Source organism: Dromiciops gliroides, chromosome 2 (genome assembly GCF_019393635.1).
Source record: "Dromiciops gliroides isolate mDroGli1 chromosome 2, mDroGli1.pri, whole genome shotgun sequence".
NCBI classification, from domain to species: Eukaryota; Metazoa; Chordata; class Mammalia; order Microbiotheria; family Microbiotheriidae; genus Dromiciops; species Dromiciops gliroides.
In genome coordinates this window covers 279,173,674-279,198,043 of record NC_057862.1, presented here as the reverse complement: position 1 = coordinate 279,198,043, position 24,370 = coordinate 279,173,674, and the positions used below count along the sequence as shown (strand labels likewise).

The 24,370-nt window shown below is 38.3% G+C and overlaps 1 protein-coding gene across 1 annotated transcript in view; it reads left to right on the top strand.

Annotated features, from left to right (window-relative positions):
* The first annotated feature begins 1,478 nt into the window (after positions 1-1,478).
* SLC25A48 (solute carrier family 25 member 48) overlaps positions 1,479-24,370 on the top strand; it is a 66,267-nt gene continuing 43,375 nt past the window's right edge. The window contains exons 1-4 of the mRNA XM_043987098.1: positions 1,479-1,822; positions 5,755-5,798; positions 13,838-13,909; positions 18,324-18,576. Coding sequence (XP_043843033.1) covers positions 1,792-1,822; positions 5,755-5,798; positions 13,838-13,909; positions 18,324-18,576 — 400 coding nt within the window. The 5' untranslated portion in view covers positions 1,479-1,791. The remainder of the gene's footprint in view (positions 1,823-5,754; positions 5,799-13,837; positions 13,910-18,323; positions 18,577-24,370) is intronic.

The window sequence follows — 24,370 nt, the reverse complement described above, 5'->3', positions numbered from 1 at the left end:
AAGGGGCATGGGGAGGTAACTTCCCATATCTTTTATTTTAGGGTAAGGTTTTTCTTAACATTCAGTTTAAATAGTTTTGTGGCTATTGTTCTTTCAATTACATTACCATGGTAATTGTGTATATTTTTTTTCTGTTTCCTCCTACTTTACTTTTCAACAGTTTATGTAAGTCATCCCATGCTTCCCTATTGATCAGGTTCATCATTTCCATTATATTTATCCAAACGCCAAGCTAACTCTGGCAAAGGTTGCATTGACCTCCTTGTCTATGGATGAATATAAAATGGAATGTAATTGAAAGAATCACTTCATACAAGGACACTCTCAAGGTCTCTCTGAAGAACTTTGGAATTGATTGTGAGATGTGGGAGATGCTGGCATAAGACCACCCAACATGTTGTGTTCACATCAAAGAAGGCACTGTGCTCATAGAGCATAGCAAAATTGCAATAGCTTAAAAGAAATGGGAGATGGACAAATTTAGAGACATCTCCACTCCAAATGTTCATATGGACTATTTGTGCCCAACCTGTGGTAAAGCCTTCTGAGCTCATTTTGATCTAATCAAACATAGTCAGAAACATTGTACCTTGACCCCTGACATAGTGACATCATTTTGGTCCTCTTTGGAGCTTGAAGGACAATAACCCTATACCACAATTTGTTGAGCTATTCTGTAAATGGATAGGCAACTAACTGGTTTCCAGTTTGCAACATTAATTTAACAACAACAACAATAATAATAAACATTTATACAAATGCTTTAAGGTTTGCAAAGTGTTACATATCTCTATCTCTCTATCATCTATATCTATATGTGTATATATGTATAATCTCATTTGATCTTCACAACACTCCTAGGAGTAAGGTTGGTACTATTATCATCTCCCAGAATGTGATATTTTCAAAAGTAAACAAGGACACAAAGGTATTTTTGTTTGATTAAACATCCAATATCAGAATTCAAGAACCTCCTGACCTTTAAAAAATCCATTAGATAAAGGTTTTATTGATGAGACTTTTACAATGAAGTTATTTCCGAAATTAATCCCTTTACCTTCTAATCAAGAAAAACAAATCTCCAAAGATCTGATCTACTGATTCCATCTGACAACTGAAACTGCAACTTTCTCCTCTAGTAGTTCTTGCCCTCTCTGCTATGAGGAGAAAGATGTTTTATAATCTTTTCACCACTGTACCACCATCTGAAATTAACCCTGCAGAGGTTTGATCTTAATCTCTGCTTTTTTCCTCTACTGAGCTGCAAATTACAAGTGGGAGTTTTCTTTTTGCAGTGATTTACAGGCATGCCAGTTTCAGTGGGATAGCATTAGCCTTTGTTTGAAGTTCTCTTTCAATGTAGACTGTGAACCAAGGGGTGATCTGTACAGGCCCTGCCCAGGTCATTGCTTGGGTCTGTGTACTGTGCCTTTAAGGTTCAGGGGCGTTCTGTAACCCCAGCGGTGAGCTACTTTGAGACATGCTGTGGGAGAGGTAAAGAGTCCTGCTCTGCTAGTTTCAAGTTCTTCGAAACTTGTACAATCAGACACGGGCTGGGATAGCTCCGAGCTGCCCTTGGATTTGGAGAAACCCCTGAGCGTTATCACAGCTGCCGGAGGCTGGATCTCTAACCGGCAGCACGTGCAAAGGAAGCTGAATGGGGCTTGTAAACTTTTAAAGGTTCCCCCGTCGTCCCCCGCCCCTCATCTGCCCATCCTGTTTCCCTGCACCCTTTTAAAATAAACAATCACAATAGATCTTCAGGTGGAGTTGGAACGGCACTGCTAAATTATGGAAGATTTTTTGGCTGGCTGGGTCGGGGGTAAGTTTGTCTTTTGGAATCTCCCGGGACCTAAAGATCAGCAATGGGGAGGAGGTGGGACAGTGATGTTATTGAACGCTGACCCTGACGGGGTAGGAGAGCTGACCCTGAATCACTCTTATGAAATAGACGACAAGGGTGGAAGTTTTTGAGCACATGTGCATTTCAGAGCAAGCTTGACTGAATATGTCAATAGGTTGTAAATCAGCATAAATTTTCCATAGGCTTAGGCATTTAGATGTTTATGCCCCGTGCCCACCCTTGCAGGGGATATTTGTGTGTTGTATCTAAGGAGGTCACCTTGCCAAATTTTTACCTTTATTAAGAAAAAAAAGGAAAATATTAAACCTGTTTTTAAACCGTTACTGGTTTAACTAAAATTTCCCACATGTGTGGATTGATAGTGTAATTATTAAACTCCTAGTAAGAGTCCTCAACCAATAAGATTTTTTTTTAAGTTCACACCCTTTTATGACTGGACATATCTGATTGCCAGTGGGAAATCTTGATAAGTGTGTGTTCTGACTCAACAGAAATAAGACATGAGTGTTTTGACAATGTTTCTAGCTGACTGCACCCTTTGCCAAAGGGCGAGGCTACCAGGATCCAGGATGCCTTCTGAATTCCCATTTCCTAGTAGTTACAGGCAAGGAAGAGCTAGTGCTCCCCTTGGGAGACTGATGGAGTCAGAGGGCTGAGCAAGCTGGTTGGAGCTAAGTGTGAGATATAGCCAGTTATATCATCCGAATGAATTAGCCCAGAAACCTTGCAAGGAGATACCTTTCATGCACCCAAATTATCTAACTGTTCAAACTGTTACTGAAGTAGCTGGGGGTTTGGTCTGACATTTTTAAAAGCCTCAGAAATCTTTCAGACCTGCTTATTTCCTGTTCACTTTGAGAAAACTCTACCATTTCCCCATTTATCGTCTCCTCTTCTCCTTCCCCCTCCTCCATTCCCATTGTTAGTCTTGTTTAAGCCTTTTTATTTTCTCCAATATTTCTTCAAGACTATTCTTTGGCAACCTCTGGACTATTTAGTTGCCCTCATTTGTTCTTTTTCCTAAAATCACTATTCATTCAAGCACACTTGGCCCTATTCCCCGTTCTTCCCCATGGCTCTGTTCCCCTCCAATAGAGGAGAAAAATATGTCTGGAAGATAGTCAAAAGGACACTAGGAAGACTGGACTCATTTTCTGTGCTCTCTATTATTCACTAACCTCCCTCTCCCTCTTCAGTGATTAATTTACAATTCTTCTAACTTGAACAGGTCCTTTCTGGCTCTTCTCTTCTTTATACTGTGTCCTCCACTCCCGTTTCCCCTTTCTTACTTTTCTCTTTCCCACTTTTACCTTCACTCACCTCATAAGAGAAAGACTCTTTAGCACCTGTCTTCAGGAAAGTGCTCCTAGCCTGCACTACACCCTGTGATGCCCCCTAGCAAGCACTCCGATTACCCTGAAGATGGTGTCCTCTAGAGTGGTTAAAATTTACATGGAAGTTAAGGAGAATTACAAATGTAGAGCTAGAAGAGGCTTTGGTGGTCACCCATTTTGCAGATAAGGAAGCTGAGGTACAGGGATGTGCAGTGACTTGCCTAAGGTCACATAAGGATTAAGTATCAAAACTGGAATATGAAATCAGATCTTGTGGTTCTATGTTCAGTGTTCTTTCCACACTACCATGATGTTTTCCTCAGTTGTGCCTACATAGCACATACAAGATGTCAAGAGAAGTATAGGAATTTATAGGAGGAAAAAAACAACCATAATAAGAACTCACACTTTTTAAATAATAAACATTTTTATTTATAGCTTTGAATTCCAAATTTTATCCCTCCTTCCCTTCCTCCCCTCCCTCCTTTGAAGTGATAAGCAATCAGATGTGGGTTATATATGTTCAATTATATAAAACATTACCATATTAGTCATTTTGCATAAGAAAAATTGAATAAAAGAAAAACGAAAGAAAGTGAAAAATAGCATGCCTCAGTCTGTGTTCAATCAACATCAGTTCTTTTTCTGGAGATGGGATTGTCTTGGATCATTGTACTGCTGAGAATAGTTGTCATTCATAGTTCTTCCTCAAACGATATTGCTATATCGGTGCATAGTGTTCTCTTGGTTCTGCTCACTTCACTATACATCGGTTCGTACAAGTCTTTCCAGGCCTTTCTGAAGTCATCCTGTTTCTTATTTTTTAATAGCACAATAATATGCCATCATCATCATCTACCACAACTTGTTTAGCCATTCGCCAATTGATGGGCATTCCTTTGATTTCCAATTCTTAGCCACTACAAAAAGAGCTGCTAAAAATATTTTTCTACAAGTGAGTCATTTTCTCTTTTGGGGATACAACCCACACTTTTAAAGCATGTTAGACTGTATTTATCTGTTATGCAGGGAGTTATAGTTCCAAATATGTACATCTAGTCCGGAATTCTCTTCTGAGGTCCAGGCCCACCTCAACAACTGTTTGTTGGACATTTCCAACTGGATGTCGTCTAGGCATCTCAAAGTTAATATATCCAAAATAGAACTCACCGTCTCTTCAGAATTCAACCCTCTTCCACACTTACCTATTTTTGTCAAGGGTGACCATTCTCCTTCCAATCACTAAGTTTCGCAACTTTGAAGTTATCCTTGACTTCTCAAATTTTCTGTCCATACCTCCTTCATCATTCCCTTCTCTTTACTCACACCACAACTACCCAAATTCAGACCCTCATTATCTCTGGTCTGGACTATTGTGGTACTTTCTTCATTATTCTCCCTGCCTCGAGTGTTTCTCCTCTCCAATCCATCCTCCATACAGTTGTTAGAATGCTATTTCCAAAGCAGAGGAAAAATATTTCCAAGCAACAGTGGCCATGTCACTCCCTGGCTCAGTAAACTCTTGTGCTTCCCTATTACCTTTAGGATAAAATATAAACCCCTCTCTTTGGGATTTAAGATGCTTTGTAACCTGGATTCACATTCCCTTTTCAAATTTATCATACATTACAACTTTTTACTCAGTTTGGTCCCACCATATTAGATTTCTTGTTATTATACTATCTCTACAATATCCCTACATTCAAATACCAATTTCCATGTCTTTGGGCAAGGTGAAGCCCTGTGTCTGGGATCTTTTTACCTCTGCCACTTAAGGATAACTCAAGGACAGTAGAAATCTAATCCCTGACTTCAAGGATTTTACATTCTTCTGGGGGGACAAAAAATATACATATATTAGTAGATATACTATATATTCAAAATACTTTTTAAAGTAACTACAAATGGGAAAGAATCTTACTTTAGCTTCTCTGTTTAGCTTGGGGAAGAAAAGATTTGTGAAGGCCTGGAAAGATTCCTGCCTTCAAGGAAGTTACATTTTACTAGGGGGAAATACAAATAAAGAAGTAGAGCATATATATATATGCAAAGTATTTTTAGCTAATAGATAATTAATGTCTAGGGGCCCTTTTGATGGAATCTCCTTCATTAGGGGTGGGGGCTGTAATATCCCTCAGGATACTCACCCCTTTGACTTATCAAAGGCCCAAATGTAGGTTATAAGTTTTATTGTGTCTAGGAAGAGATCTCCTAAACAGAGTAATCACTTTGACTTTTGTAATGTGTTAATTTGACCTGGCTTTTCTTGGTCACAGGTTCTTTATTTCATATTCATCATCCTTTAGATATGATAGCTAAAAAGTTACTGTAGAATTGGTTTCCTGGTCTTCGCATTATTCACGTTTTTAATGGTATTTTAAAGCTACCCTTAGTACCAACTACTACAGTTTAGGACACAAATGCCTCCTCTTTGTAATGCTTCCGCATTGTGGATTCTGTGAATGAATTCTAACCTGATTTGTACTTGGACATTGTGAGTTAAGTGGGAAGCAGTAAGGAATCACCATATTGTGTTGTTTTTCTTTTCATCTACAGGTGCTTCAAGTGTTGTTGTGGGTCATCCTCTGGACACAGTTAAGGTATGGAGGATGCAGTTCCCCATGGCCATTTTGAAGGGTAAAGAATAACTGCTGTGCAGGATGACACTCTTACTGACCTAATGCTTTCTGGCACTTCTTTTTTTTTTATTTTTTTTTTTTTTTAGTGAGGCAATTGGGGTCAAGTGACTTGCCCAGGGTCACACAGCCAGTAAGTGTCAAGTGTCTGAGGCCGGATTTGAACTCAGGCACTCCTGACTCCAGGGCCGGTGCTCTATCCACTGCGCCACCTAGCTGCCCCGCTTTCTGGCACTTCTAAGAGGTGTAGGTGAGAAACTCCGGGGTGGTCCCATAGCCTGCTACAGGAGCTCAGATCCAGAATGTCTCCCTATAAGACTCAAAGGAACTTGCTGTCTAGAAGGTCCCTTTCGTGAGCATTCTCAAGTTGACTCTCAATCCCTTTCCAAAAGTATTTTCAAACAAAGGATCACAGATTTAGAGATAGAAGGGACCTTAGAAGTCAATAAATGTAACCCCTCATTTTATCTACAAAAAAATGAAGTGATAGGCTTAAGTGACTGTGCCCATAGTAGCATAGTATTTGTGGTAATATTCAAACTCGAGGCTTCTTGACTCCAAGCCAGGACTTAACCACACCACCTAGATGCCTTGTTATTGAAGAGGATGTAAGTGGGGACTTGAGAAAAATGTCTTCTGAAGAAAAGGTAACTATTTAGTCAGTATGCCTGATTTTTTGAAAAACTTAGGAAATGTTGGTGGATGAGGAGGGTATTGCCAGTTACTAGTGTTTTCAGGGTGGAGCATAAGAGTACACTCATCATGGGGAAAGAATGGAAAAATATCTGTCCTCAGCTATCATCTATTCCCTAAAACCCTCTCCTTTTCCTAACTTCCCTATTACTGTGGAGGGTACCACTGTCCTCCCACTCACCTGAGTTTATAAACTAGATGTCAGGCATCCTTGACTCCTTATTCTCACTCATCCCTCATATCCAATCACCTGTCAAGTCCTGTTGTTTCTACCTTTGTAGCATCTGTCCTTTGATACTGCCACCACCCTGGTGCAGGCTTTTGTTACATCATCTCTCCCTGACTTGTTTTCTCTCTCTCCAATCCATCCTATAATCAGCTGTCAAATTATTTTTCTTACAAGCATGGGTTTAATTATGTTATTCCCTTATTCAATAAAATCTAGTGGCTCCCTATTACCTGAAGAATCAAACATAAAATTCTGTTTGTCTCTAAAAGTCCCTAACGACGTGGCCCTTTTCTACATTTTCAGTCTTTTTATACCTTCCTCTCTCCTAGATGTACTTTATAATCCAGTGACACTGTTCTCTTTTCATTTCCTTGAACAATATACTCCATCCCCTACTCCAAGTATGTTCACTGGCTGCCCCCCATGCCTGTAATTCTCACCTTTCCATCTCTGGGTCTTGGTTTCTCTGGCTTTCTTCAAGCCTTAGATAAAGTCCTACCTTCTGCCAGAAGCCTGTCCTAGTCCTCCTTAGCGCATTCCCTCTGAGATTACTGCCAACTGACTTTGTAATATCTTGTTTGAATATAGTTGTTGGTATGTTATTTCCCCCATTATACAGTGAGTTCTTTGAGATTAGGTATGCTTTTCCCTCACTTTTGGTATCCCCAGTGACTGACACGTACTAGGCACTTAATGTAGTAATGGGAATATAGTAGGTACTTAATGTAGTGGACTAGTTGGCTGATTTAGCCTTTCCCTTCAGGCCTTCATGATTGCTAATAATTATAATGTCACACATTTCTTTCTCACCTTACATCCATGTTATCCATACAAAAACTCTGTGGAGTAAGTACAAATATCATTATCTTCATTCTATAGATGAAAAAGATTAGGACCAGATGAGTAAAGTGACAGTCTAAATTCAAATAGTGATGGGGTCAAATTGAAATAATAGCAGCAATCTCTGATTTACATCACACTGTAAGATCTAAAAGGTTTTCCAAATACATTCCTTGCAGAATCCTGGAATCAGTGCTTGAGATTTTGATCTGAGAGGGAACTTAGAGCTTGTCCAGTTAGCAGAGTCAGGACTCAAGTCCTATCTGCTTCTCCCTTCACCATTTGTTTCACCATTTTATTGTCAGTAGCACAGTAGATTCAAACTTCTTTTTGGGACATTTACAGCCCTCAAACAACCTGGCTCTCACTTTCTTTCTGGATTTTGTACATATTGCTCCCTTTCTGTACTCTGTGGTCCAGCAACACCTGCTCATTAGCTATCCCTCACGTACAACAGTGTGTCTCCTGCTGCCGTCTCTTGCCTGCAGCTGTTTTTGTCATGGCAGAACATTGCAAATTGAGGGGATGCCATCAACTGTGAATGGCTAAACAAGTTGTGATATATGAATGTAATGGAATACTATTGTGCTATAAGAAACAATGAACAGGCAGATTTCAGAAAAACCTGGAAATACTTACATTAACTGATGTTGAGTAAAGTGAGCAGAACAAGAACATTGTACACAGTAACAGCAACACTGTGCAACGATCAACTATGATAGATTTAACTTTTCTCTGCAATCCAGTGGACCAAGACAATTCCAGAAGACTCATGATGGAAAATGCTATCCATATCCAGAGAAAGAGCTATGAAATCTGAATACAGATCAAAGCATTTTATTTTCACTTTTTTGGGTTTTTTTCCTTTTCTTGTGGTTTTTCCCTTTTGTTCTGATCTTTCACAATATGACTAATATGGAAATATATTTAACATCATTGTACCTATAACCTATATGAAATTTCTTGCTGTTTAGGGATGGATGAGGGGAGGGAGAGAAATTTGGAACTCAAAATATTTCAAAAACAAAAGTTGAAAACTATCTTTACATGTATTTGAAAAAAATAAACCACTATTAAGTGGCAGGGAGGATAAGTTACTAATCTTCACTGGTAGAGAAAGTTCCCTACACAGATGAAATCAAGTCTAGAACAAGACCCTCCTCCCCCCCAAAAAAAATATGAATCTAACACTACTTGTGCTCCTATAGGGTTATTATGAGAAAAATGCTAAAAAAAAATAATAACCACTGCTGAAACTATTGCATTTTTTTCCATTTTAAAAGCAGTATGGATTTGTTTCCTTCAACAAAATATAAGCTTCTTGAGGGTTGAGTACCATCTGCCAATGGGCATTCCCATAATAGTCACCTAATTAGTGGTTATTGAATTCATTTTAGTAAATTTCAATATATGTATGATAGAAGCCAACCAGAAGCCTAAATACAACAAGCAGAATATGAACAAGATCATCTAATAGAAGCTTAGAGTTTGGGCATACCACAAAGGTCACTCAATAAAATTTCTACCATAGTACAGGAATGCCCTCCATGATATTCCTACAACTGGCAATCTAACATCTGTTTGAATATCCCCAGTAACAGGAAGCTTACTAAACTATGAAGAAGACCATTCAAAGGAGAGACTTCCTTAATTATCAAAAAGTTCTTGTTAACATGTTAACCCTAAACTGACCTCGTTCCAAGGCTCAACTACTGATCCTACTTCTGTGGCCAAACAGAATCAATCTGCTACCACTTCTCTATTGCATACCTCCAAATGTTTTAAGATAAAAATCTTGCACACTCTAAGTCTTCTGTTCCCTAGACTTAACATCACTGTTTCACAGCATTTTAGTTGGAATGGATTTGTGGCCCTCTGGCCATACAAAAGTAATCCCTTCCCTCCCCAACCCCTCCACCCCATTGCCCACAACATACCTGACAACTGATCATACAGTCTCTGCTAGAAGACTCCTAGAAAGGAAGACTTCTCTAGGCTGTCCACTTCATATTTGGATAGCTCTAATTCATAGAAATTTGTTTAATATCAGGCCTAATTTTGACTCTTTGCAACATTTACCCATTATTCCTGGTTATGCTCTCTAGGGCCACACAGAATAAGTCTAATCTCTGTTCTATATGACTTCTGAGTTCATATTTCAAATGTTTTATTCAGTTCAGGTCTATTCATCAGGAATGTTTAAACATCTTTGGGTTCATTAAAGAGCAGTTTTTTCCCTGATCAGTTTTTCTGGGAAAGTTATTTTTAAACCTTTACACTTTGCCTTTTGGAATATTTTGTACCAAGCACTCCAATTCTTTATAGTGGTGGCTGTTAAAATGTATTTTATCCTTAAATTCTTTCTTAATCTTTTTTAAAAGTAGTTTTTAGAAAGGGATATTTACTAAGCAGTTGGTACAAAACATCTTTCAAGAAGCCTGAAGCATTCTTCTACAAGTACATTCAGAGTCTATGACAAGTGGGATCAAGAATAGAGAACACACACACACACACACACACACACACACATAGAGAACACATGTTTGAAAGGAGTAGCACAGTTTCTGAAAATACTTTTGCTGAATTGGCAGGATGTTACCCTTAGGTCTTAGGTAGCTTCTCTTTTGGGCTCCATCATAGACTCTTTTTTTCTTTTAACTGTATTCTTATATTATTTTATTTTCTCCAATTATATGTGAGATAATTTTTAGCATTTACTTTACAAGATTTTTAGTTGCAAATTTTTCTTTTTCTCCCTCCCTTCTTCCTAAAATGGTAAGCAATTTGATATGTTATATATATGCAATCATGTAAAACATATTTCCATATTAGTCACATTTGTGAAAGAAGAAACATCAAAAGGAAAAAACACACAAAAAATAATGAAAGTGAAAATAATGTTTCAATATGCATTCAGACTCTATCCATTCTTTCTGTGAATATAGATAGCATTTTCCTTCATGAGTCCTTTGTAATTGTCCTGGATCATTGTATTTCTGAAAAGAACTAAGTGATTCACAGTTGATCACACACAATGTTGCTATTACTGTGTACAGAATTTACTTCGTTGTGCTCATTTCATTTTGCATCAGTTCAAGATTTTTCTGAAATCTGCCTTCTCATCATTTCTTTTTATACAACAGTATTCCATTGCATTCATATACCACAACTTGTTTAGGCATTCACAATTGGTGGGCATCCTCTCAGTTTCCAATATTTTGTCACCACAGAAAGAGCTGCTATAAATATTTTTACACATGTAGGTCCTTTTCCTTTTTTATGATCTGTTTGGTATGTAGACATAGTACTGGTATTGTAGAAACACAGGGTATGAAGTGTGATTGCCCTTTGATCATAGTTGCAAATTGAATAGTTGGCTTAGTTCACAACTCCATCAACACTACATTAGTGTCTCAGTTTTTCAACATTCTCTCCAACATTTATCATTTTACTTTTTTTGTCATATTAGTCAATCTCATAGGTGTGAGGTGGTATTTCATAGTTGTTTTAATTTGAATTTCTCTAATCAATAAGTGATTTAGAGTGTTTTTTAATATGACTATAGCTAGCTTTGTTTTCTTTATCTGAAAACTGCCTGTTCATATCCTTTGAATTCTTTCTTTTTGGTTTCTTGCAGAATTTTATCCTTGACTTGGGTGCTTTAGATTTTATCTTTAGTGTTCTGGCAGTTTTCTTTTTGTGGTTTCCTTCAGTAGATAGCCAACAGATTCTTTTGATTTCTACATTGCCCCTAGGGCTCTAAGAGGTTGGAGCAGTTTTATTTTATGATTATTATTTTTCTTTGGTAATATGATACAGAGGGTCTTCTTTTGGTCACATTTTTTCAGGTAGTCCAATGATTCTTAAGTTCTCTCTCCTTGACCTGTTTTCCAGATCAATTGTTTTTCCAATAAGATGTCTTACATTTCCTTCCTCCCCTCCCCCCATTTTTGACTTGGTTTTGATATTTCTTGTTGTCTCATAGAATTGTGACTTCTATTTGGTTCATTCTCATTTAAGAGATTTTGTTGTTTGAGTAAGGTTTTACATCTCTTATTCCAAGCTATTAATTCCTTTTCTTAGTCTTTCCTCCATTCTTCCTCTTATTTTCTCTTTTTTTAACCTAGCTTACTCATTTAATTTCTTAAAAACATTTTAATCTATTTAAAACCCTTGTTTACCTCTACCAAAGATTCTAGTTCAAATTGTTCCCAACCTGTGGTTTTATTTGCAGTTCTACTTGTGGTTGTTTTGGGTTCATTTTCTTCTTTTGGGTTTGTGTCCTGAATGTCCCTGTTACCATATTAATTTTTATGGTGGAATTCATCTTTGGGGTATTATTAATTCTTTCAGTTATCTTCCTGACTTCAGATTCTGTGTTAGGATTAAGTTCTATACTCTAGTGGAAGAAATGTGTGGGCTGGTCCTGCTGCAGTTTCCCTTACGTATTGAACATTGTGTTATTACAGGATTTCAGAGATGGTTTTAGGCTGAGGATCTACAAGCTGTCATTGCTTCCAAAATGGTCTAATCCAGGACAGTATCTTATTTCTGTCTTCCTACTATGAGCTCTATGAGTTCCTGACCTGAGTTTATGTCTGAGTAACATACCCCAGTTGGAATTCCAATAGACTGCTGCAGGACTCAGCTACTCTCATCCTGTTGGAACCAGCTTTGCTGGTTCACAGTTACAGAACTGCAACCTCTCTTTTGATATTGGATTTCTGCCTTCATTTCTCCTTCAGGCTTTAGATTGCGATGGAACCTGGAACTGAGATCCTGTTCTACTGCTAGATGGAGAACCATGCATCTATTATTTGCTTCTGAACTTACTACTTTCTTGGTGCACAACCTAATACTTTCAAGCACTCCTCACCCTGAAATACTGCTCAGATCCTCCTTCTCTCCTGGATCTATGACCCAGAATTGGGTAGTGAACAAGATTGCTGTCATTTGGTAGCCATTCCTGAGCCCTACATACATTTAGATCTTCTGTTCTGGATTTAGTATCTCTTTGTGCCCTAGAGCACAGTCTCTCCCTTCCCTGGACTGCTACATGAAGCCATTCTTGGATACACTCCACCCCTATGTAATAGGAAAACACTGTCTGTTTCCCTATGCCAACCTGAGCCAGAAAAAAATGACTCCCTGTGTTTTTCCCCCTTGGATTTCTCAAACAGGATTTAGTTTAGTGTGTTTTCTAGATCTGTTTGGAGTAGTTGTTTGTTGAACCTTTCCTTTTTTCCCCCCCTATCCTGTCATGTTCTGTAACCTGCAAATATGCTGAGCATAGCATCTCTGCTTTTATCTAAATCATTGCTAATCATGAAATATCACAGGACTAGAAACAGATCTCTGGAGGCTACTCTACTGGATAAGTCTTTTTTCCACTCTGAAATTTCATGATCAACTCTTTAATACCTATTGTATGTACCCCACAGTATTGATGTAAGGAACACTTGAAGTAAAGTATGTACAGAGCTTTACAAACCTTAAAATACTATGTAAATGTTAATTATCAAACCATCATTATTACTATTGTTATTTTTATACCAGTGGAAATAAGCAATTGTAATCTGTTTCACTGGAAGATTAGAAGTAGGGGAGGAAGAAGAAATTGAGGAAGAATAGAGGGCAAACAGTTGGGGGAAAGGGAATAGAATGAGAGAGCTGTAATAAAAAGATAAAAGTGAGGCCACCGCCATTGGTAGTGATGGGAGTAGGAGGAGGGTGTCACTACATCTTGTGCTTAGAACAGAAGGAATAGCTTATTCACCACTGAGATGATGGATTGCATTTAGTTTGGGGGCTGAAGGTGAGATAATTTCGGGGCCCAATTGAATTCCCACTAATTCTATAAAGCGCTTCTTAGCAACTCTAGACCATAATGATATTACCTTTATCTAAATTCCTGTTGTTCAGATTGTCAGTTTCATTCATTTTACAGTTTTATATATTTTAAAGTTACCATAGATGCTTTTAATTATTAGCTAATTGGTCATATTTTTATACATTTCATCTTCCCAAAGAGATTGTAATTTGTATCCCTTCCACAGTTGGAGTTCTAGTTCCCCCATTGCTACTATATGGGTAGCTTTACCTAACTTGTTTCCTCTTCCTGCACCTTACTTTCCTCATCCAGACAAAGAAGGAACTGGACTTAATTATGTCTAACGTGATAGCTCTAACATTCCATAATCTTTTAATTCTAAGTTCTCATTATTGTCAAATCTCTCAACAGACTCGCTTACAAGCAGGAACGGGATATGGAAACACACTGAAATGTATCCTCACTGTGTATAAAAAGGAAAGTGTAAGTACCTTGTGTGTGTGTGTGTGTGTGAGAGAGAGAGAGAGAGAGAAAGAGAGAGAGAGAGAGAGAGAGAGAGAGAGAGAGAGAGCATGTGTGCATGTATAATGTATGTGCCTGAGTAAAAGAGCTCTGAAAGTGGATGTGCTGAAATCTTTAACAGCGTTTCATAGAGGCAGCACAGTGACAGAATGTCCAAGGACTTTTTGCAGCATGGAATGTTCTTTACCATAGTGACATCCATGCTCATTGCTTTGGAAGGTTTAATAAGTTTGTCTTCTTTGGCTATTTCATCCTGATGCAGGTTTTGTTTGTTTGTTTTGTTTTGTTTTTAATTGAGCCATTGGCCTGAACTGTGTATTAATATCTTCTCTTCATTCTGGGCAGGAGGATTCCTAGGGCAGGTACTTTTCATTCCTAACTTCTGGAGCAAGGCCCACTGATTATCATTCATGGGATTGCTTGGGGTACAAGAACCCAAAGTTATATATTGGATAGAACTGTTTAAATAATGAATATACCACAAGAAAACACGCAAGGCCCCATCCCACACAACTATGAGACTTTAAATATGCATACTGTAATCTCCGTGAAGGTAGGGTCCATTTTTCACTTTGGCTTTGTCTCCCCACTGCCAAGCATGGTGCATAGTAGGTACTTCGTGGAAGCTGCTATATGTTGGTATTTAGTACTCTCAGGTTTAAAGCACTTCACCTCCTTCCCTTCTTTGCAGGTGCTAGAGGATCATGGGTATGAAATATCAGTTGAAGAGCTGGCTGGTTTTTCTAAATTGCATTTTTTTTCTTTCTTCCATTATTCTTTGTGAACAATGGATGACTTTCTATGTAGAGTAGGGGAAAAAGAAATATATTAAGAAATGAACTTAATGTAAATGAAAAAGATTATTATTATGATTAATTATTTTTGCAGGGCAATGAGGGTTAAGTGACTTGCCCAGGGTCACACAGCTAGTAAGTATCTGAGGCCTGATTTGAACTCATGTCCTCCTGAATCCAAGGCCTTGGCTTTATCCACTGCACCACCTAGCTGCCCCTCCGAAGATTATTTTTTAAAGATTTAAGGCACTTAGGGCAAACTCTTATTTTCTTGAATAACTTGGGAAAATATGTAGTTATTTAAAATGCATTTAGATCTATTTAGTCAAAAGATGGTAGCCTAGACCTGTCAAATAGCTTGCTTTGTGCCATTTAGTTTAATTGGATGAAACATATATTATTTTGTTAAGTGTTTATAGTTCTTTTTATAGGCCCAATTACAGGGTCAGTGAGGCAATGTGCGCCATACATGTTATTTGGAAAGACTCATTACTAGAAACTTTATTATAAGGTGCCAGATTATTTCAGCCATGGTAATGTATTAAAACATTCTACTAATGTGAAGGTGGCTATGGCTTGCATTGGGAGTGGGAATACCCATACAAAATAACATGTCTCTAAAAGGCTGAAGCAAAATAGTTCAATTTGTGAAGGTCATTCCCTTTCTAAAACTGAGCAATGAAATTATATGTCTGTCTTGTACTTTTACTCCACTCACAAAGCATAACATTCTGTAACTGGGGAGTCCTCAGAAATACTGGTATTTCTTGTCTCTGGCCATTTCTACAGACTCACTCAAGGTAAATGACATGCCCACTGAAAACTCTGTTTTTGGCTTTCTCCCACTGTGGAGATAAATAAAAAGGGAGGAATTTAACTGAAAAGTAACATTTCACAGTTAGAAAAGGCCCTGAAAAGTCTTAGCTCTTTTTACATTATATGTCTGTGTGTGTACACATGCACATGAGTGTGTGTATATGTATGTTCCTGTCCTGAATTTAGCAAATACAGGAAAGTCCATGTGGGCACAGATTAATGTGAATGGGTATAACCCAATATCTTTGTTATCTTTAGTGAGAAGAGTAAACCTATATCTCTACTTCATTTCATCATGTAGAGTCTGTGGAACTAAAAATTAACTAAAATGTACCTTTGATGATCACACAGCCCAGATAAAATCAATAACTCTAAAAATAGCTTTCAGCAATAATTCAGCAACTCATCCTTTAGACCTCATCAAAACTCCATTCATACCCATTGATCCTCCCCACAAGCAGTGTCCTTTCTTATAATGGATGAAAATAGACCATTTAATTTTTATCTATGTGTATATCCAAGGCCTAGAGCACATTCTGTGCTGAACACGATAGGTGTTTAAAACTAGAATGAGAATTTAAGACTGGGATCCGTCAGTTGATGAAGTACATTTTTAAAAATCTACAATGAGAAGAAATTAGAGTTAATAGGATGAAGATTTTTATTCCAAAGTAAAGTTATATTATTTTCACGTCAATTGAGGTGTGTGGTCTTTCTAATATTAATAAGTACTTATGGGGCAGCTAGGTGGTGCAGTGGATAAAGCACCAGCCCGGGAGTCAGGAGTACCTGAGCTCAAATCCGGCCTCAGACACTTGACACTTACTAGCTGTGTGACCCTGAGCAAGTCAATGAACCCCCATTGCCCTGCAAAAACAAAAGAAAACAAACCAAAAAAGTACTTATTGATAAGTTCCTTCCCCACTCTCATCTCTACGTCATCTTTAAGATTTCCTGCTATTTTTATTATCTTGACCCTGTAATTTCATCTGTCCAGGGAACTCACAGTATGGGAATTCCTTCTATTGATACAGATTAGCAGTCATCTGTAATTTACTACCTTAGAGAGTTACCTTGGGAAATTTGAGAAGTTATGATTTAGAGGCATAAGGGCATAGTTCATATGGGTCAGAGGCAACACCTAAATTCAGGTCATCCTGATTGCACAGATAGTTCTCTACCTATCACTCTCTTCCCATAAGAGAATAAAAATATTCACATAGAAAGTAAGAGCATTAAGTCTACCCCACAAATATATTGTCATGGAAACAATGTAGATAGATCTACTGGGGCGTTTTTTGAGGCCTGGGACACTCATATCATGTTTATTTTTACATCTATATCAAAGACACTTTGGTAAAGTGAATACAAATGTAATGGTATTCCCAAGCCCCCATAAGAAAGTGTATAGGGGACCAAATGGATATAGTTGACATGGTTTTTTGGTCTTTAAAGTACCATTTCTTCCACTGGGCAAGTAACTGTTAGTAAGACTTAGATGTTCAGCCCTTGACTTCATACTAGACTGGCGATAGTAATGCAGAAAAGTCAGGTGCTACACCTTTGGCTCCATAGCTAAAGGGCAAATTGCTTCCTCTGCATACCTCATAGGGTCAGATTGCTATTAGGGTTGTGCCTGGTATATGTGTAATGACTAGATCTCTGAAGGAAAAAAAGTATGCCCAAAATACTTTCATCTGTATTATTGATATTTTCTCTAGCATTTTTAAAAGTCTACACAATCAACAAAACAACAAATCACTTGGAGCATTTGCTGATTTCCAAAGGATAAGTGCTCATACTGAAAATTTAATAGTAAAATCTTGTAAGCCAGTGTGAGCTGCCCCTGGTACACCCCACTACTCCTTGGACTAGGCACTAACTATCCTGTAATAGCCTTTTTCAGGGCTGCTCATCTACCCTTGGTGTCCACTTGTCTTACCTGTGGCTCCAAGAAGCTGTAGCATAAGCAGTGGCCATAACCCAGTAAAACTGTCTCCACAGACAGGCCAAACCAGGTTGAGAGTAACTGATGGGCTAGGCGGTTGTCTACTCCAAGTATGTAAAGACTTCCCCTGGTAGAATGGGTAGATGAGAACAGTTTGTTCTAACAGCCATGAAGGCGGCTGAAGCAGACACTGTGGAGTGCTTAGAGCTTGGTCAGACATCAAAGACACCAAGGTTCTCCACTGCATCTCAGGCCATCATCAATCATCTTAACTTTTGTCTTGCCATTGAGCTTTGATGACTCTGGAAGAGAGAGTTTGCAACTCTGCCTCACTTAAATCCAACTTACACACAAGTCAAGACATCCCCCTATGATGTCGTTGTCTTCTTTGAAATGAAAGTCAAATAACCACAACTACTACCCTGTAAGGTGGAAGATTATAGAGATTATAGAGACTACAAACTGATGGTTTCTGAGCCTCTGGAAAGAAAACGGCTACAAGACAAGTTTTGAATTCTTTCATTTTTGGTATATCCAGTTATTGCTGTTTTGTTTTTACATCACATTACTTTCTGAATATTTCCCTTCCCTCTCAGTTTCCTAGCAAATTATTTCTTTTAACAAAGATTAAACAAGCAAAAGGATAAAGCAGTTTCCCTACAGTAACCAACATATTCTCCATGTCTAACAAGTATGCACATTACTTCACTCATAGTCCCTGACTCCTGAAGAAAAGAGAAGATGCTTTTTTCACCCCTTCTCTGGGATCTAACTTAAGCCTATATTCCTATTAATTTTTGGTTTATCTCACTGTTAGGTGGCTGGCTTCTTTAAGGGAATGTCTTTTCCATTGGCAAGCATCGCTGTCTACAACTCTGTGGTGTTCGGTGTCTTTAGCAATACCCAGAAGTTCCTTACCCAGTACCGCTCTGGAGAGTCTCAACCTTCACGGTCTTTGTCAGATCTAATTCTGGCTAGCATGCTATCAGGTGTGGTTTCAGTCGGACTTGGAGGTCCTGTGGACCTGATTAAGATACGGCTACAGATGCAAACACAGCCGTTTCTTAAAGGTAGGAAGACCAAGTTTTCGTTATATTTCTCTTTTCCTATATGACAGTTTTCTAGATTTGGAATGTCTGTCTATGATTCAGTTGTGAGTTGGTGAAGAAATAATAAGGATAAAGTCTAGCTTCTCTCTTCCATGTTCAGACCAGCAGATCACAGGTGCTAAGGTGCTTCTTTCTCAATGGATAGTATTCTTGTTGCTTTTTCAAAAGATCATCCATCCCTTCATGGTTGCCAAACTAAAGGTTAAAGGGGAGTTTAATGCTTTTATATCCAATTTTAAATCTCACAGTTGTTAAATGGAATCATTATTTTATCGTTCATTTTTATATTTTAAATATGGACTTTATTTTAAATGATATTGTGGAAAGAATGTTGACTCTGGAATCGGAAAATCTGGGTTCTAATCCCAGCTCTTCTTGTTGTTCTGCCATATTCAGTTGTGTCTGACTTTTCATAACCCCATTTGGGGCTTTCTTGGCAGAGATACTGGGAGTGGTTTAACATTTCCTTCTGCAGCTCATTTTCCAGATGAGAAAATGAGGCAAATGGGGTTGACTCATCCAGGGTCACATAACTAGTAAGTGTCTGGGGCCAGATTTGAACTCAGAAAGATGAATCTTCCTGACTTCAGGCCCAGCACTCTATCCATTGTACCACCTAACTACATTGTACCTACTAACCCCAGGCAAGTCAATTAGCCTGTTTCCTTATCTGTAAAACAATCTCTTCCATCTTTTAAATCTATTAACTCTCTGTTATAATTTGAAAAAGATAGATGTTACTTTTATTTTATTTTATTCAATTTATCATTCATTAATTCAACAAGAATTTGCTGAGTAATTTCTTCAAGCAAAACTGTGCAGTATTATACTGATGAATAACACAATATATCTAACCTTGGAATACCCATAGCATAGCAAGGGGATAAGAAAAGAATATAATTACAATATAAGACAAAATGTGTTGGTAAGTGTGTAGAGAAGTTCACGATGCTTCTTTGGAAGAGGTAAAAGGGAGAATTAATCAAGAGTCTTTTAGTAACCTCAAGTCAAGTTCAGGGACCAAGAGTAAAAACAAACAGTGATGTTCTTTAACAATATTTTCCATATGTGTAATTGACCAACTCACTGTGAACACTGAAACTCACCCAGTAGCAAGAGATTGAATCCTCCTGAAGGCTCCTTTGACTAACAGGTAAAAATCATGTAAATGAGAACTAAAAATAGAACAAAATATTGATGTAACTGCTTCATAGTAGAGAGCTAAAATGAAACATGGAGGTAGATGGGACCATATTGTACAATGGAAAGAGCCTTGGACTTGGAGCCAGAAGACCTAGGCTGGAATTTTAAACTCTGCTAGTTGCTAGTTATATGAAAAAGGCAAGTCCTTTTACCTTTCAACCTCAGTTTCTTCATCTGTTAAATGAAGAGATTGAACTAGGTGACCCATTAGGTACCTTCTAACTGTAATACTCTGTGAGTCTATGAATCTCACAATAAATCAAGCTAGCATTTATTAAGCACTTACTATGTGCCACATGCTGATGGTCGAAAGAGAAAGTGAAACAGGGTGCTATGTGGCATGGCTGCCCTTCTGTGGATGATTCTGGTTGATTAATATCCTTCCTAACTAACTAGAGACCTCCTTATAGAGCTTCCATCTTAGAGGATCAAAGTCAGGTCACTGGTCAAAGAGAGATGAGCAAACACAAAGCACTGGAGAGAAGACTTAGGTGACTAGCATGCTGGCTCAAGTGAGGCAGGAAGCCAATTAGGGAAAACTAATCCCTTTTGTGGGGGAAGGAGTGGAGGGTGGAAAGCCTGGGAGATACTGATTTTATTACATACCATCCCAGTGGTAGCATGGTGCTCAGGATCTTCTAGAGGACCTTCAACCATTTAAGTTCTTTCAAGGCAAAGAGAATCTTGGCTTGGTCACTACACACAAGTCACCATAAAGAAAAAGAAAGAGGGGCAGCTAGGTGGTGCATTGGATAAAGCACTGGCCCTGGATTCAGGAGGACCTGAGTTCAAATCCAGCCTCAGACACTTGGCACTTACTAGCTGTGTGACCCTGGGCAAGTAACTTAACCCCAATTGCCTCACCAAAAAAAAAAAAAGAAAGAAAGAAAGAAAGAAAGAAAGAAAGAAAGAGAGAGAGAGAGAGAGAGAGAGAGAGAGAGAGAGAGAGAGAGAGAGAGAAAGAAAGAAAGAAAGAAAGAAAGAAAGAAAGAAAGAAAGAAAGAAAGAAAGAAAGAAAGAAAGAAAGAAAGAAAGAAAGAAAAAGAAAGAAAAAATGTGGAGGACACAAGCCAGAAATCCTAGCCTTTTTGTCCCCTATCCTGAAAGACCGAGTTTCATATCTTAATAAACCGGTTCACGTGGTGAGTGATGGTGAGTCTTGATATTTCCCAATGACACTCCTAATGTAAAGGAGGAACAAATATCTAGGAGCCAAAGTAGCACCGCAAACAAGATTGCAGCTTGGATGACACTTTTGGCCTAGTCAATAATTATTCATTTTAGATCAGGGTCATCTGTAGTAAATTAGGTCATAAGCCTCTTGTATGTAGCCTGCTTGGACATCTACATTGATACTGAGGTTGTCACAGTACTGTTATCCACTTGTCATTCCTTGGGTCACCCACCAAAATATCCCCTTCCCCAAAAGCCGCATCGGGGGGTGGGGTACAAAATTTTTGCCCACTTAGAGACTTCTGTGAAGGGCCTGTCTTCCCCACCCTCATCCAGGGATGTAGAATCATTGCCAGGTTAACTAGGGAGGCCCTCATAAATCATTGAAGAGTTAGCAAAAGGAGATTTGCTTAGCTATAACATAGCAAGGACATGCAGCAATAATACAATATATTTACTTGTATACAAGTAAATACATATTCACCATAGTTATAAAGCAACAGTTTTACATCCTTCATACTGTAAAAAAGTGAGGCACCAGGGCAGCTAGGTGGTGCAGTGGATGGAGCACCAGCCCTGGAGTCAGGAGTACCTGAGTTCAAATCCAACCTCAGACACTTGACACTTACTAGCTGCATGACCCTGGGCAAGTCACTTAACCCCAATTGCCTCACTTAAAAAAAAAAAAGTGAGGTACCATCCAACAATACCACCTTTTGGTCCCTTCAGTCCATTCTTGGACGGGATATTCAAACCATCCCAGAGGAAAAAAAGCTTGCCAGTTGAGGAGGATCTGAGTTTTTCCTTCATAGTACTTGGAGCAGTTTGATAGGATAAAGACCTTGACACCAAGGTAGCTCTGCACAGAGGAGATAATAAAGACGTACCAGAGAGGGTAAACTAGAACTATGTCCTCTCAAAAACAATCTATTCTTGTCACATATGTCTTTGTAGAGACTGGATCCCAGAAACACAGGACCAGAGAGCCCTTTCCCTTTGCTTGAGGGGCATTGATTTGTCACTTGCGTGTCTTCTGGGATGTTAGACGTTTGCCCTGCCTGGTCAAGTATATGATAATGAACTCTTCATTAGCAGTGGCAAACCTTTTGCTCTGAGATGGGAGAGTCCTATTTTTACCATTTGGGGACAAATCGAAGGCCATTTGGTTACATACATGTTCCTACTGACACAAGGCGCTCAAGTGGGCAAGAATTGTTGCCTTAGTTAGAGGGATCACATGGTTCTGTGCCTAGCAAAAACATGGCATTGTGACCTCAATATCCATATTGGCAATGGACCCATTCTCTAACCTCTACTGTTCTTGGAACCGTTCCAATGTGGTTGTTTAACATATGATATTTCTCTCTCTCTCTCTCTCTCTCTCTCTCTCTCTCTCTCTCTCTCTCTCTCTCTCTCTCTCTCTCTCTCTCTCTCTCTCTCTCTCACACACACACACACACACACAAACACATCCTCTCCATCATTTGTCATTTTCCCATTCTATCATTTTAGCCAATCTAGTAGGTGTAAAAATGATCTCTCAAGGTTGTTTTAATCTGCATTTCTATCATCATTCTCTAATCAAATCTAATCTAAATCATTAGATTTAAAGTATTTTTATATGATTATAAATTGTTTTGATTTCTTCATTGGAAAATGGCCTGTTCACATCCTTTACCATTTATCAACTGGGGAATGACTCATATTCTTCTAGATTTGACAAAGTTACTCCAATATTGTGAAAAATTATTAATTATTAAATATGAAATATTATCTAAATATAAGGCCTTTATCTGATAAATATCTGTAAAACTCCCCCCCTCCCCTGACTTTCTGCTAGAAGAGGAGGCAGGGCTGTAGGGTCTTAATGGGAAGCCTTAGTTTCTGGCATAGTTGAAATAGCTTAATGAAGGGCACTTAACATAACAGGGACCTGAACAGTCATGATTTTTGAATGTACAATTTCCGTTTAGCAATAGAAGCTTCCCTTTCCCAACCTGTGTTGCTATTTTATACCATCTTATACCATCTAGTACATAATAGGCTACTCTAAACAGAGAATAATTGCATCCAATTGTATTATCTGTTCAGTAGCAACTACGGCCAAGTAATAGGTGAGCACCTGATTGTCAAAAGGGGTATAGTGAGTGACTTTCTGGGAAACCTGGAGCTCCAGAAGCCCAACTTATATTAGGCACCTCTTGGTGTATACCAAAGGCTCTACTTATTCTGGTCTTTATGGACAGAGTCCTCCTGAAACATGGGCTTTGTAGGGTCATAAGGTCCCAAGGAGAGAGATAGGTGGAGAACCTATTTTAGATCTTGGAGAGTTTTTTTGTTTTTTTTTTTTAGTGAGGCAGTTGGGGTTAAGTGACTTGCCCAAGGTCACACAGCTAGTAAGTGTCAAGTGTCTGAGGCTGGATTTGAACTCAGGTCCTCCTGACTCCAGGGCCAGTGCTCTATCCACTGCACCACCTAGCTGCCACTAGATCTTGCAGATTAACCTTTTCAGGACCTTTTTGAAAGAGGCAGAATTGGAGGAAATTTAGTAAATTGAAGCCATCAGGACATCCATGTGAGGAATGTGGGTTCTCTAAAACCTGAAATATCCAGTCCTTCTGTCTTAGATTGTAGGGAAGTAAATGCCAATAGCATATTCTGTACTATACATGGATTTTCCTTATCCGCTGTATTCCTCAGAATGTGATTTAGCTGGATTTTTTGAAGAGTTGATTTCCTACCCCTTGTTTTCATATTTCCCACCATCCCATTGCCTCATCTGGTGTAGTCAACATCATTTCATCAATGTAGTAATGTATATCAATGCTTTCAGGAAGGAAGGCCACTATTTTTTTTTCTTTTTGAATTAAATTGTATTTTAAGTTTTGAATTCTCTTTTTCTCCTCTCCCTCCTTTAATTAAAAAGGTATGAAAACAAAACCCACTACAAATATACATAGTTATGAAAAACAAATTCCTGAACTATGTCCATAAAAAAGGAAGGAAGGAAGGAAGGAAGGAAGGAAGGAAGGAAGGAAGGGAAGATAAATTTCATTTTGTATTCTGAGTATATCACATTTCTACAAGAGGAAGACAGTATATTTCATCATTAATCCTTAGAATTATGGTTGATCATTGTACTTTTCAGAGTTCCCAAGTCTTTCAGGGTTGATTATCTTTACAGTATTGTTGTTATTGTGTAAATTGTTCTGCTGGTTTTGCTCACTTTATTTTGCATCAATTCTTTCCATGTTTTTCTCATTTTAACTCATTTATTATTTCTTAGGACTGTGCAATGAAATGGAGTATAATAGTATTTCATCATATTCATATATTGTCAAGCCATGACATTATTGATAGGCATCCCCTTAGTTTCCAA